This window comes from Eurytemora carolleeae, unplaced genomic scaffold (assembly GCF_000591075.1).
Source record: "Eurytemora carolleeae unplaced genomic scaffold, Eaff_2.0 scaffold143, whole genome shotgun sequence".
Lineage (NCBI taxonomy): Eukaryota > Metazoa > Arthropoda > Copepoda > Calanoida > Temoridae > Eurytemora > Eurytemora carolleeae.
The window spans coordinates 381,575-397,655 of NW_019396656.1; the positions used below are offsets into that span (position 1 = coordinate 381,575).

The 16,081-nt window shown below is 31.4% G+C and overlaps 1 protein-coding gene across 1 annotated transcript; it reads left to right on the forward strand.

The window, feature by feature from the left end:
* The first annotated feature begins 9,227 nt into the window (after window positions 1–9,227).
* On the forward strand, window positions 9,228–14,183 carry LOC111706987 (glutathione peroxidase 1). The gene is made up of 6 exons (XM_023479953.1): window positions 9,228–9,328; window positions 9,620–9,748; window positions 10,637–10,777; window positions 11,421–11,500; window positions 12,291–12,428; window positions 13,983–14,183. Exons 2-5 carry the CDS (start codon window positions 9,656–9,658, stop codon window positions 12,421–12,423), a joined length of 447 nt encoding a protein of 148 aa, XP_023335721.1. The 5' UTR covers window positions 9,228–9,328; window positions 9,620–9,655; the 3' UTR covers window positions 12,424–12,428; window positions 13,983–14,183.
* Window positions 14,184–16,081: the final 1,898 nt, after the last annotated feature.

Genomic DNA, 16,081 nt, shown 5'->3' on the forward strand with positions numbered 1-16,081 from the left:
CCCCCCTCACACCTAAACCTCACCATATGTTCTCCCCTTACCAAGACCTACCTCCCTCATTGTTTTACCAAATTCTCCTCCCATTTTATATCCATCAATTCCTCTGATTTTTCAGAAGATCCCCCGAAAATAGACAAAAACAAAAATAAAAAAAGTTCAAAAAGATTACAAATTCCAAGAATTTCAAGAACGACAAAAAACGCCCGCTTGCAAAACTCCTAGGAATTTCACCAACAAATCTTTTTCATCTCCTCTTCTCCTAAAAAATATAGCCAAGTTTCGGCCTGAGTAAAAATCCTTGTTTTAAACCCTGAAGAAAGCTTATTTAAAAACACTTAGCCCCGCCCTAAATCCGTCGTAATCGATCAATCATTCTCTATTCTTTTATACTTTCACTTCTTTTCATCCTCATCCTCCTTTTCCATTTCTTCATACTTTCTTTTTTATCAATTCTTTTTCTTTCATTGTATTTCTTGGGACAGTAAACCGTCATTTCTAGGAGTTGAGCCATGAGTAAATTAATTAAACGCTCCTAACTTTAAAGATACCTATTTGCAAGGTTATAATGCAAGGAAAGTTATTTTAGAGGTGTGCGCATCTTTTGTAAGTGCAGTGTACTGTCTCTACTCTGGGCGGTAATGTAAACACAAGACGGATGTCGAAGCCTGACATGGGATCCATCTTTCACATAAAAAATCAATGAGATATTCTGGTCATAGGAAACTATTATGTGAATTATCAAAATTATCAAAATGTTATACTTTTAACTTCCTTGGATACTAAACGAACACTTGATGCATCTATTTTTGTTTACAAATTCCCCCCCAGAGAGAACTGGTTTTAATATGTACGCAGAGTATATGCTACTGCAACTGCAATTAACTTTCCTTGCATCATAACCTTGCCTATTTGAAAGGCGAAAAAAGTTTCTGTCGGTAAAATTTTAAGATCATAAATGTGTTTGTCATCCCAGTATGGACACTCATGCAAACCGTTATAAAGTTAAGGACCTTTGGCAATTTCAAGACAGATGTAAAGCAAGTATATATTTCAGGTGTATGATCACGATGATGAAGATGATGATATATATTTTAAGAAACCAAACCATAAAACGTACAGAGAGTGTCCTGACCAAATAGATTATTAAGTACAATAAATGGCAACGTAGAATTTGTACAGCTGTATTCTGACGTCACAAGTGTCAGCAGTTTTATGTGTCCAACTAAATTATCAATAAAAGTGATAATAAAGTGCTTATTTTATAGTAAAATAAGTGCAATTTTGTGTGCTTTATGTTCTTTTTTTACACTTTTTCATTTAATCTTGGAAAACATGTCAACTAATGGGAGAAAATGTTGTCTTCCTTGTTATATTTGACACTTGTGACGTCGTTTATAATTAGTCCATTTCTCTGTTGCCACCTATTGTACTTGATAATCTATTTTCTCCTGACAAACAATGGAAAGCAATCAAACATATCAAAGTTGACCTATGATTTAAACTTGATTTGATTTCTCCGCATTGGTTGGGTATTTTTGCTGCTCGCTTCTGATTGGTTAAACGGTACAACTGTTTCTACAGGGAAAATACATTTTTTTAACAAACCGTGGCCCTTGGAATTTTCAAATATGTCATGATTTTTATTCACCATCAAAATTGACGCGGAAATATTGAGATTTAAAATCTGTTATGCTATAATTGTCAAATAACTATAATTTCTAAACTTATTTTAAAGATGTGAAATTGATACATCACGTGTTGGTAAGCCCGGAAAACCAAATTTTGGCCGCGAATCAGATTATTTGGACGACTGTTTATTTTTGGTACGCGGTTACTGCTGATAAAAATGTATATCGTATACTGTATAATATGTTGTATAATATGTTGTATAAAATGTGTGTAGACGATGAATATAGGCTGAATAGGAACAATACAGATTATCGTTCAATGATTTCCATAAATATGAAATAAGTTCTCTTTTGGAAATAATAACAAGAATGTGGGTGTATGCATTGCATGGTGAGCAAATGAGAAAACCAAAATTAGAATATGAATAATTCTATCGAAGCAAAACAAAAGTAAAATTAGACACATCTTGGCACAGAAATATAGGACTTTATGCATTTTTTTTCATTTCCATTAAACGTATTCACCATATGATATATTTTCACTTTATATCATAAGGTCGATTCACTTTTTAAAAAAAAATCTTTTATTTCGATGTAAAATATAACTTTTTTACCGACAATATATTACAGACAATGTTGATATCAATATTATCTTAAAGAACCTGAACACTAGCCTATAACTCAAATTTTCTAATCCCTATATCTTCGCAACCTGATATTTAAAGCATGGCAATTTTGATCTAGCAAAATTACCCCTTCTCATCTCCAGTAAAGTTTAGTATCGCATCAGATTTCTAGAAATAAGAACTTTTAATAATTTATTTTAAGTTTCTATTTACACCCTTAATAGGATTTGAATGATTAAAAAGAAAAATCTAATTTTAATCTTATATCGAGTCTATACATTTTCTAATCCTTGCAATCAATCTTAATCAAAGGTTTACACCGTCTTTTAATCCTTTTTTCAATTTTAATTCAATCGATTTTGATTCAACAATATTCAAACTTACAGAGTTTCACCGACAAATACATCTTTAAAAAGAACAGCGAAAAATGACCTAAAATTTTCCTATCTTTTTCTTTGGTCTTTCCATGGGTCTATTTCTCACTAATCCTCCCTATATACTATTATATTCCCGTTGGTCTAATTACAACCTTGTTTTGAATCAAATACAACCAGGTGTGAAATCTACTAAAAAATGTACGAATACTTATGTTTTCGTGTACTGTACTGCATTGCGTATATGTCACTTTGATAATTTGAACTATTGCATGTACACTGTGCACTGTACAGAGTACACAGTATGGCTTTGTTTCATATCACTTTGTGTGTTAAATACGAAGATGAGCGCTCTGCACGATATGTCTGCGCACACCTGTGGTTCACAATATACTGACAATTGTACACCAGACACCTGCCTTTACGAGAACAGGGGTGAAGGGAATTATATTTTTGGAAAATTTAAAATTATTTTGTAATACCACTTTTTTAAACTATAGGACATTTTTTGCAACAAACTTTTAGTATTTTTGACACAGTGAAAACAAAAAAGTCTTATCAATTCTTTTCATTTATCAAAATTTACCAAATTTGTTTTGATAAACGTTCTAATCCCGAATATAACCCCCCCCCCCGCACCATGCACTTCATGCAGGCACTGCCTGGTGCCTAGGTCCTGTAGGCAGGATATTTGCCCATACTGCCTTTTATAGGCCTTCTTTGCAGTTGGGGAAAAGTGTAAAAAAGGGGAAATTATTATTATTTTGCGGTTGTAAATATTCAAATAAAGACCGAGAGATTAAATGTACAAGGACACAGGATAGTTTCATACACAGCAAAATAAGTAAGTACATGGGTACCCATATAAAGGCAAGCAAATAAAAACAAATTGGCATTCCAATTGTCACATTCACAGAGTTTAAGACCGTCGTTTTAGTCTCATTATTTTTGGGTAACCCTGTAGTATCTCTAGTTTTGAAATATACAATGTATAATATATGCCATTTTCAAATCTACGGTTTATAACTAAAAAACGTAAACGGGTAAATAATTTGCTAGCTTTTAACTGTTGCTTTTTCAGTCGCCATTTTTCTTTTTAAATAATATTTCGCTGGCGCTGGATTTTCAAATGTCGTCTTTAAATATGAAAATGTCGTCTTCATTATCAAAAATTCTCGAAACAAAACATGTCAATTTAATTCCAAACAAATCATTCAGATATTACAACCAATAAACAGGAATAATTATTTTCAAAAGTAACTATCAGATCATAAAAAATAAAAAAATATTATGAAATATCAACTTTTTACGAATGCGTCAAAAAATAATCAATAATTATTGGTTGTAATATCTAAATGATTTGTTTGGAACTAAATTCATTTTTTACGATCCGAGTTTAATGTTGCAACTTTCTGAATTTGTATGGTCGCTACGTTGTTCAGCATAAGTCGTGTTTAATAATTCTCTCCTTATAGACGCAACAGATTCTATGAAAATGTAAATATTTTTTAATAAACGTTTCCATCTCTATTTTTTACCCCTTGAAGCTTACACCACAACATTAAGAGGAAGTGATGATAAGTCCACTTAAGAAAATTCCATAAATAATTTATTTATTTAAATTTTAACATTTTTCAAAATAGGTACTGTTTCAGTCAAAGATTATAACAAAACAAACTAAATTTACTCCAGAAATATTACTTCAAATATCTTCCTTTTTGCGTAAGAAATGTTTAAAGTTTTAGTTTAAATCTTATAAACCACTTTATGAGTCCATATATGTTTCTAATCATGACAATCTTAAATAACTCTAATCTTTAGTAAAATTATTTTGCCACTACGTAAAAAAAATATGTTCAAATTTTTCATTACACATTCAAAACCAAGATTTTAAGAAAGCTGTGCCGTATAATGCATGGAGACTCGTTTACTGCTTAGCGGAGGCAAGTTCTGTATACCGGAGGTTTGGTCTGCATAGCAGATACTTGGTTTGTATATTGGAGGCTCGGTCTGCCTAGCAAATCTGGGAGGCTCGTGTCTGCATAGCGGAGGCTCATGGCGTCCGGGGGTTCCCTCCCTCCCTGCAAACAAAGGTCCGACCACATATTGGAAATGACAAGACATACAGCTGTTTTGTGATCAAATTGTTTCAAGAATAATACTTGTAAAAGTAGGTCTGGGAAGAAATCCCGCAAAATATTTTAAAGATAAAAGACGATCTTTATTGTGTCGCTTAACCGCCATGTTTAGAGAGGACACCCTGTACAATGTACATAAATATACATTTTGTGGATGTTTGATACGAGTTTGTTGACTTGAGGTTGAGAAGGTAGGAGTTATTCTAATTATTGGCATGCATGCATTGTTCTGTGACTTTGCAAGTTTATAAATATCTAAATAGCATGCAATTTTTATATAGAGAACAAGTTCAATGAGCTTATACAGGGTGTCTCTGCTCTTGATGGTTGAGAGACTCGAGATAAAGATCGTCTTCGATTAAAAAGAAATAATCTCAATATTTCGCGAGTCCTGGCATTTCTAAAATTTGGTTTGCCAACTTTGTGGTATTGATATGACAGGAGATTCATATTACAATTCAACTTTAATTTACTCAATAACATCAACATTGTCAAAATCTAAACGAAATATTTTATAAATGCTGCTGAATGGAAAGGAAACATGTTGTGAATTTTGTCTGGGGAAGGCAGAAATGTTTAAAAATATTTATCATTTTTTTGGATTGTTCAAATAAAAAGCTTTTTATATAAAGAATCCAGCGTAAAATAAAGTGATTTTATTTAGTTTAACCCCTTTAAAAATACCTAAATAACTGTGAAACACCGTGAACTATGGGTGAACATTGAACTATTCCTTCAACAATAAAAAACATTATTTTCTTTCCTCGTTAAAAAAGAATTATATGTATAAGAAAGAAGTGTATTTGAATATATAAATATTCTTAGCTAAAAAAATGGTTCTGAAGTTCCACGGAATTGCAGAGTGCAATAAACATTAAAAAAGGCGACTTTTTAAAATTCAGGACGTCAAACATAACAAAGCATATGAAAGCTGTAAGACCATTGAGATTCAAGCAGCTATTAAAAACACCCTTCTCAAGATGGTAAAAGCATGAAACGCGATGACAGGAATCCAAAGGATCTCACCAAAAAACTATGATAATTTTGCCAATTAATTCTTAAAAACTAAAGCTAAAAACAGCTCTTTTGAAGTTCTGAAATGTATATGTGTGTGGCTACAAAATAAAAATAAAATTAAAGGCCGAGGCGTTGAGACACTTTAAAGTTGACCCAGTCTTGAAAATGAATGAAAATGTTTAAACCAGTCTGGACTCTATATGTACGATTTTCTCATAATTTTGAGATTTCCAAGATGAATTCTGCATTAATATATATATTATATATTCGGAAGTATTTAACTGTATTTTTCCTAGTTTAATTTTGTTTATTATGAAGGAAACTATTTTAACTGAGCTGGATACTCTTGTAAATTGTCAATAACGACATCAAATTTTGATCTCCTCTTTTTGTTAATCTGCAGATTAATCTAATCTTTATTTGATATTTAGGAAAGTGTCTAAACTTTAACCAATGAGTGCCGTTTATAGAAACCGAACGACCAATCCAAAGCCAAAAAATTTTGCGAGCAATTTAAAAAAGAACTCCTTTTAGTTGGAACTAAGCAGGAATATCCAAAAGAGAGGATTAAGCAGAAAATCAAAAGTGTTCACAGTGTATTTCAAGGTTAAGAATATCAATCTCAAAAGTTCCCAGTTCTGTTTTATATACTAATTTTTAAGATACAGCGTATAAAAAGATGGCGGCCCGTACTTTGGCAAGTAGGGATTATTTTGATGAAATCTCATTTTATTGTCTATTAAAATATTATTTATTTGTGAGATACGGAGATCAAAGTTTTGCAAATGAAAATCACTTGAAAAATAAAACTTTTGATTTTATTTTTCAATTCTTATCAATAATTTATAAAATTTATGCATAAAAAGGTTTAAAGGGGGCGTTCGCGAAAAATTATAGGCTTACGTCAAAAAATATTCGATGGTGATCGGTACTAATCTTACATTTATTTGTTTTGTCTACAAGGAGAAAATTGTTATAAACGACTCATACCAAAAAACGAAGCGTCCATACAAATTCAGAAAGTTGCAATATTCGACTCGGATTGTAAAAAAAACTAATTCAAAACAAATCATTTAAATATTACAACCTATATTCATCGATTATGTTTTCGACGAATTCGTATAAAGTTGATATTTCATAATATTTTTTATTTGTTTTATATAAGATGCAATTTAAACGACGATGCTCTCGATGTTTCTGTGGTTCCACGTGGCAGAGACACCTGGCGAACAAAAAAACTTCAATTGAGTGCATCGTATATAAAACAAATAAAATATATTATGAAATATTATATCAACTTTATATGAATGCGTTGAAAAAAATCGATGATTATAGGATATTTAAATGTTTTATTTGAAATTAAATTCATTTTTACGATCCGAGTCGAATCTTGCAATTTTCAGAATTTGTATGACTATGGACGCTAACAATTTTCTCTTTATAGCAACAGATAGATTAGTAAGTAAGAGTAAGTAAGCGATCACCATTGAATATTTTTCGATGCTAGCCCCCTTTCATTTTTCGCGATGACTCTTTTTAAGCTTTACTAAGAAAATAAAAACTGTTAATAAATTTCTTCTCTAATCAACAGTTTATAAATATGTTGATAAATCATATTTAAAAAGGATAAGAAAAATCAACGTTTTGAAAATTTTCAACGTTATGTAAATGACACCTCCGTTATCTTACTGCTTTACTAAATTTCAAACTCTGAACGTCATATTCTTGTTGCGGTGCATGGACATTGGACAACTTTTGTTTACATGAATCTGTAGACATTGATAATTTAGATGTTTTTTACAAATAAGCTTATCTTATTTCCACTTGTAACTGTTTATTTAAAGGGACTGTAGACGTATTTACAGGGACTGTAGACGTATTTAAAGGGACTGCAGACGTATTTAAAGGGACTGTAGACGTATTTAAAGGGACTGTAGACGTATTTAAAAACTGTAGAAGTATTTAAAGTGACTGTAGACGTATTTAAAGGGACTGCAGACGTATTCAAAGGGACTGTAGACGTATTTAAAGGGACTGTGGACGTATTTAAAGGGACTGTAGACGTATTACATTTTTACATTTTATACTTCCAGCCCTTTTATCAGGTTTTTCAAACATTTTTACATTTTGTACTTCCAGACCTTGTATCTGGTTTTTCAAACATTTTTACATTTTATACTTTCAGCCCTTGTATCATGTTTTTCAAACATTTTTACATTTTATACTTTCAGCCCTTGTATCAGGTTTTTCAAACACTTTTACATTTTATACTTCCAGCCCTTGTATCAGGTTTTTCAAACATTTTTACATTTTGTACTTCCAGCCCTTGTATCTGGTTTTTCAAACATTTTTACATTTTATACTTTTAGCAATTGTATCAGGTTTTTCAAACATTTTTACATTTTATACTTCCAGCCCTTGTATCAGGTTTTTCAAACATTTTTACATTTTATACTTTCAGCCCTTGTATCAGGTTTTTCAAACATTTTTACATTTTGTACTTCCTGCCCTTGTATCAGGTTTTTCAAACATTTTTACATTTTGTACGTCCTGCCCTTGTATCAGGTTTTTAAAACATTTTTACATTTTATACTTCCAGCCCTTGTATCAGGTTTTTCAAACATTTTTACATTTTGTACTTCCACCCCTTGTATCAGGTTTTTAAACATTTTTACATTTTGTACTTCCAGCCCTTGTATCAGGTTTTCAAACATTTTTACATTTTGTACTTCCAGCCCTTGTATTAGGTTTTCAAACATTTTTACATTTTGTACTTCCAGCCCTTGTTTCAGGTTTTCAAACATTTTTACATTTTGTACTTCCAGCCCTTGTATCAGATTTTCAAACATTTTTACATTTTGTACTTCCAGCCCTCGTATCAGGTTTTTTAAACATTTTTACATTTTATACTTCCAGCCCTTGTATTAGGTTTTGTACTTCCAGACCTTACGAACTCAAATTTTCTTATCTCTATACTTTTGCGATCTGATGGTGTAAACCTTTGATATTTCAGGCTTAAGTTGTTTGATCTAACAGAATTTATAGTTGCAAAGAGATTGGGATTAGAAAATCAGAGTTTGTGGCAAAGACTCAATTTCTTTGGATTATTCTGGCCCTCAGGAAGTCTTTCATTCAATGAACTGAAGAAAACATTTTAAAAGTTCATACAGACTCATTCTTTGAGGGCACAACATGAGTTACTGGTAAGAATTTGTGACCAAGCACTCCTGTATGCCGAGTCCATTAGCGCCTGATCCAATCAGGGTTCAGTCGTGTGTTTGTCTATTCTGAACTAATAGAAATTGCATGGTGGTAACATCTATCTTTCTATCTATATCATTATCCAATTAAAGTTATGAATCCTTCAATCGGCGCTATCAGCCAATAGAAACATTTACTTCTACTGAAACTATAGCGCTCGTAAGTAATACTGACCATGTGTAGGGTATACAACCTGTAGAAATGATGATACTACTCTACATGATTTCACCCTGACTTCATTAGATGGAACCCAGAATATATCCCTATCTACATATCAGGGGAAGGTAAAATCTAATAAAAAACTTTTATCAAGATTTTTTTTACACGGTAAATTATAAACTTTTATGAATTTTTAACTTTAATAATTTATTTTAATTAAATTTTACGATATATTTAAATATTTATTTGATATCAGATGAAAATATTTTGAGATTTCTATATTTCTTGTTCTTCATTTTCTTCTTGAATTCGTACATCTTTCAATCATATTTTGGCTAAGGCATTCCTGATCAGAATAATCAACTCTTTAAATGTAGAGTCACATGAAATTAAACTATTTATAAATGATTTGCTAGGCTGTTCTGATGGTAAATGTAGCGACCTACTGAGGTATGGCTAGGCAGTATCCGGACTTTAATGCACTAAAAGAGTCCTTCAACGGCCTAGTTGATGTTATTGGTATTCCATGTACTCAGTTTCTAAATGTAAGTTTGACAGAAAACAACAACAATGAAATAAAGTTCGGCATCCTGTTCANCTAATAAGATTTTGATATTCATTGAAATAATACTGTTCTAATAAGATTTTGATATTCATTGAAATAATACTGTTCTAATAAGATTTTGATATTCATTGAAATAATACTGTTCTAATAAGATTTTGATATTTATTGAGATAATACTGTTCTAATAAGATTTTAATACTCATTGAGATAATACTGTTCTAATAAGATTTTGATATTCATTGAAATAATACTGTTCTAATAAGATTTTGATATTCATTGAGATAATACTGTTCTAATCATATTTTAATATTCATTGAGATAATCCTGTTCTAATAAGATTTTGATATTCATTGAGATAATACTGTTTTAATAAGATTTTGATATTCATTGAGATAATACTGTTCTAATCAGATTTTAATATTCATTGAGATAATCCTGTTCTAATAAGATTTTGATATTCATTGAGAAAATACTGTTTTAATAAGATTTTGATAGTTATGAGATAATACTGTTCTTATCAGATTTTGATATTTATTGAGATAATACTGTTCTAATAAGATTTTAATATTCATTGAGATAATACTGTTCTAATCAGATTTTGATAGACATAGAGAAAATGCGGGAGTAACTTTGAGTACCCTGAGTACCCTGGGGCAACGCTGGGTTCCCAACAATAAAGTTGTCATCTCTGTTTGTTTGCTTCACCGATTTGCCTCAAATTTTGACTGGGGAACATCTGAGAACCACGGGAATGTTCTTAGCTTGGTTTTGAGATTCTTAGTTGAGCTGGTCCCAATCCCAAGTTAGTCTGGGTTCCCAAAATATCTAAACCCAGTTTTTAAATTTAAATAAAGACCCCTTTGTTTAGCAAGAGCCCGGTACTCCTGAGGAGATCATGAATGCTCTTGAACATGTTCGACCTGGAAATGGTTTTATGCCAAATTTTCAGCTCTTCCAGAAGTCGGAGATCAACGGGATTAATAGAATCCCTCTGTATCAATGGGCTTTGGTAAATATATCATATGTTCTTGTCGTATATATCAATACAATGAAGACGACTTTAGATTTCAATTTCAATTTATATCAAGCTGTTAAATAGCATGGAATGGATATATATAAACATAGAAGTCAAAAGAAGCTGTCAATTATAAAAGCTTCTCTTTGAGTAAACTTGTAATTCGATAAAAGCTTCTTAACAATCAAAACTTATATTAAAAAGTCGTCATCATTGTATTGATATAATCGCTTACCACTGTAGCAAAATGTTTTTACAGTGGGATTAATAAAACTGTGGATTAAGAAAAGAACATTTAGATTTCTTATTAATATTTGAAAATTTGATTTAAGACTCGAAACCCAAATTATCAAGAGAAATGGGTGATGTGGTTCAGTGGGTACTGCTGCACAATTGCTATGGATATAACTAATATAATAAAATAACTGAGTCTATTTAGTCCATAGTTTCATAAATACCACAATGGAACCAGCTATCTCTATTAAGCATGAAAAAAAATAAATATAGTATCCATACGTTAAACTCTAAAACGTTATGTTGATTTTATTTTGAAAATTTGTTATGCTCTCTCAAGAATTTCAAATATTCCGCGTTGCAGATTAAACCTGGAATTCATAAATTTGGACTCTGATTTCAGGGTCTGTGTGATACTCCAGATATGGCATTTAGTGATAAATCCTATCTTCTCTACGGTCCTCTCAACTCCAATGATATCAGGTAATTTATATTTGAAAATAAGATAAAATTGTGATTAAAGAAACGTTTTCTTGAATTCTTGAGCAATAGTTTTATATTCTTTCGAAACTGTACGTTTTAACTTGGTTGGGTTTTCTAAGACTTTTTAGATATTTTAGACAAGGCACCCCAAAATACTGTTCTATAAAAATAAGGTTCTATCATTTCAGAAAATTCTGCTTTTATTAAAGTACTAGAAGTTCAAGGCGCTTCGCGCCCTTCTTTCTAGGCTTTTAGGGCGCTTCGCGCACATCTTCTATTTAAATTAGGAACATGTTCGAATTGTTTACATTTCAAAACAAAGATGAAAAAAGTTTGCGGATTTTTAAAAAAAAATTCGCGGATTTTCAAAAATTTAATTTTTTTTTACAAAATTAAAAACCTTTAAAACACAATTTTTTTTAGATTTCAATCATTCATAAACCTTCCCTGGGGTCCCTAGATGTCCCACAAAAAATTTGGGCCCGATCGGTTCAGCCGTTTTGACGTTTATTGGATACAAACAGACAAGCCAAATTTATATATAGATGAAAATAATTTGTCCCTGTGATAAAATAGAAAGAAAAAAACGAAACCAACTATAATTCTGTTAATTTTTTAATTTTTTGTTTGTTTTTGCCTCGTATTTTTGTTCTAGGTACAAAGTGTAAGGAAAGCCGATGTTTAGAATTTTATAGAAAGTCAAAAATGGTTGTTTTTAAAATACCAAAGCTATTGCACATCACTAGTTACTGTAATTAAAGGAACAGTCTCTTAAATTGTAAAAGTTTAGATGGAACTTCGAGAAGATTTTGTTTGACAAGAATGGAAACCCTGTGAAACGTTACACCCCGTCAACTGAGGTTGTGGAGATTATCCCAGACATAGAGGAACTTCTTGGAGAGAAGGCAAACTGGATTTTTTAAACAGGGTAAAATTTTTTTTTTTAATAATTATCTCCTCAGATGAACAATACTGCTGCTAGGGTGGTTCAATAAGTACCTGGATGCTATAAATCACGAAATAAGAAAAATTGCCTTTTTTTAACAAAAAATCGCTTATTCAACAAAAATTTGCTTTTTATTTGGCAGTCATCCAACTTTTGCTGCAAAATAGACGGTTTAAAAAAATCATATTGTAAAGCTGATGAATTCTGAAAAAAGTGAAAACCTTTGTTTACACCACGATTTTAAAGATATACAAGTGTACTGTAAACAATGAGATACTTTATGAAATGTTAGTAGCTGTTGGTTAAGTAAAATGACTGTAAGCGTAATTTCAAATGACCCTCCATTTAAGATGGCAATGGCCAATTCACCATTAAAAGTGTTGTCTGATTAATTGTATGAATCAGATATTAATGTTTATTATTTCAAAAACTGATTATTTTCAATTGTGAAATCTCTAAAAAAGACAAAATCTTCTAGATTATTGATCAAAGGGTACATCAGGCATAACTTTGCATATAACTTTGCATGGAAGGCCACTTAATATTACGCTTACAGTCCCTTTCAGTAGAAATTTCAATCCGGCTCCAGTACAAAAGGTAGAATTACAAAAGGTAGAATGACAAAAGGTAGAACGATCATAAGGTAGAACGACAAAAGGTAGAACGATCAAAAGGTAGAACAAACAAAAGGTAGAATGTTCAAAAGGTAGAATTACAAAAGGTAGAACGTACAAAAGGTAGAAAATAACGTTTCTTATTTGTTAGGAAAAATTTTTATTTTACAAATGTACATGATTTTAATCCATGCCAATAATTGTGGCAAGTTGTTTCATATAGTCTGGTGCAGGAATATTATTATACATTTCAGTCATGTTTTTAATCCTAGTACGTATATCTCTCTGTTTTTGTTTGCGAGCGTTCTCAGTGCTGTTTGCACCACTGGCTGAACTCTGTTCCATTCTTAATTTTCGTAATTATATTCATATTTCTGGTCGTCAACGATGTTCTTTTCTTCTTTTGATTCACCCCATAGTTGTCCAACCTCTCCATGCTGAATTCAACCGAGAAATGCAGTTTTGTGATTTTTAAAAAAAAAATTCGCGGATTTTCTTGTAAAAACTAGAAAATTTTCTTCCTTCTCAAAAATAAAAAAAAATTCTACCTTTTGAACGTTCTATCTTTTGTAATTCTACCTTTTGAACGTTCTACCTTTTGTTTATTCTACCTTTTGATCGTTCTACCTTTTGATTGTTCTACCTTTTGTCATTCTACCTTTTGTCATTCTACCTTTTGTAATTCTACCTTTTGTACGTGAGCCTTTCAATTCCCTATAGATTGTTATAACTTCAGCAAATTGGTTTTCGTAATTGATGGAGAATGGGAGCATCTGTCAGATAGATCACAGACTAAGTCTGAGACACGCTTGGACTGAAAGATGGAGCCCTAAATGTATCCAGAAGAAATTACAATCTTTGGAATGTATAAACCATCCAAATAAAATTAGGAATATTAATGTCATCAAACATTTTATTATAGATCTAAGGATGAGTTTTGAATGATGCATCTGCTGGCAATATGAAGAACTGTCTCTAAGCTCTATGGCGAGATGGTTCTGATGAGTTAAAGAGGAGAGGAGGACTGTGCATTGAACTCTGCTTCTCTAAGACTTGCTTCTGCATGTGCATTTATAATCAATATTTTTCTAGATTTAATAAATAATGATAAACAAAAATTTAAGATTGTATTCAGTGATAAAATTTATACTTTGTAGAATGCTCCACACACTCATGCACTAGACAGAAGGCCGGAGAAGGTCAAAGTTATGCGACAATGCTGGTATAACTTTGTGAACTCGTAGCCCCAGTATGAGAATACCGAATTTATTTGGAGGCATAATGGGAGAAATTTAAACCATCATTGCTCTTTTGCAAAAGATTTCAACCTAATAAAAATTGTACTTTAATTTGACGTGGGTATGGGGTTTAACGTTAAAATTTCCATTTGAAGCTCCGATTTTTCTTATTTCTTATAGCTATTATTTTCTGAAACTGCGATGAGCATGCCACATAATATTCAAATTAAGAAAAGAAATCTTCAAAACATGATTTGAATTATTGTATCAACATTATGATTCATCATATAATACAATCTACAGACAGGATGCTGATTTGGTGATTTTTAAAAATCTTTTAGGGGATTTGTTAAAATCTTTTAGGAGATTGTTAAATAAAACTATCAAAAAAAATTTATTTTACAAAAAAAATATCATTTAATCACGCAAATAAATCATAACTTTTATTTATCATCCATATTTTACAACGATTTGTTTGTTTGTTAAGATTTTTTTAAAAAGAGGTTTAATTACAAATTATTCGAATGCATTAGCAAACATATTCCTAAATTATACTAAACATCATAAACCCAAAAATTTGAAGGTATTAGGAATAAACCAAATGTTTGTGCGTTTTTCAGTATCATGGCTTCCGTTTTCCCACTGTACTAGAGAAACCTCAATTAGAAATAGTAAATTTTCTAAGAGAAACATAAATCCATTTCATTATTTATCAGACTAAGTTGTCAAGGGTACCGTAGGGAGGCGTCCGAGCCACCTCTAAATCCTCGTCCTTCCAATATTGTTTTGTTAAAAGTGTCTAGTCCTCTAAGATAAAACAATTTTTTAAGAATTGGGCCACGTTAGGGCACAAATGAAGCATTGAATTTTAGTAAATCGAAAAAAATAGTTTCAATTGAATTAAAGTTTTCGAGTTCTATGTCCTTAAAAATGTTAACCTTTTTTATGCGCATTTTCAGATATTTTTGGTGTAGGATGCCGCAAATAATTCCAAGATTATAGAACTTTAAATTTTTTTCTTAATTATAGTGAAAACCATAGATTTTTTCCGGGTGGGTCCATTGGGAAAATGATAGGCATAGGTATGCCAAATATTTTGCTATTACGGAGGCAAAAGAATTTTAAGTTTTACCCAAATAAAGTTTGACATTATTCTCATGTCTCTAAAGATTCAAACACGATATAATCATTGCAATACTTTAGTCTATCCATATTTTATGCCATAACGTGGCCAGATTTTTCAAAAATAGTTTTATCTTCAAGATTTGGAAANCTTCCTCCCCTCCCGCAGGGAATCGGGCATGCAACCTTGTCTCATCAAGCATCAAATTCAATTGATTATTTTCAACTGTGTATTCTCTGATAAAATAGCTAACGGATTCCTGCTGCAGAGACAAGGAGGGAATTTAAAAGGTACCACTGTGAATAGTACATGCTACTCTTAAGATATATTGAGGGTCACTCGAAATTAAGCTTGCATAAAAATAACTAATTTAACGCGCTGAAATGTCTTTAATTTAAAAATCAATTTATATAAAAATAATAATCTAAGGTATCGTTCAAGTAATCTTGAATATAAAGAGTGCCATCATGAATTCACATAGTACTCTTTTAATCCTTATTTGGGTATTACAAAGTTTGGCAATTTTTTTTACCCACTAGCTTGAAAACCAGCGTTGCTCAGGGTATTCATAGTTACTCCCTCTGTTTACCCGCGCATGGCCGGTTGTAAATTACGATTTAGGTATTTTTCCATATAAAAGTCGACCCACTTAACTCAGAA

Coding starts and splice junctions, on each gene's coding strand:
- LOC111706987 (XM_023479953.1), top strand. CDS start 9,656: ATGGCTAGGCAGTATCCGGACTTTAATGCACTAAAAGAGTCCTTCAAC. Junction 9,749..10,636: donor CATGTACTCAGTTTCTAAAT/GTAAGTTTGACA, acceptor CCCTTTGTTTAG/CAAGAGCCCGGTACTCCTGA. Junction 10,778..11,420: donor CTCTGTATCAATGGGCTTTG/GTAAATATATCA, acceptor CTCTGATTTCAG/GGTCTGTGTGATACTCCAGA.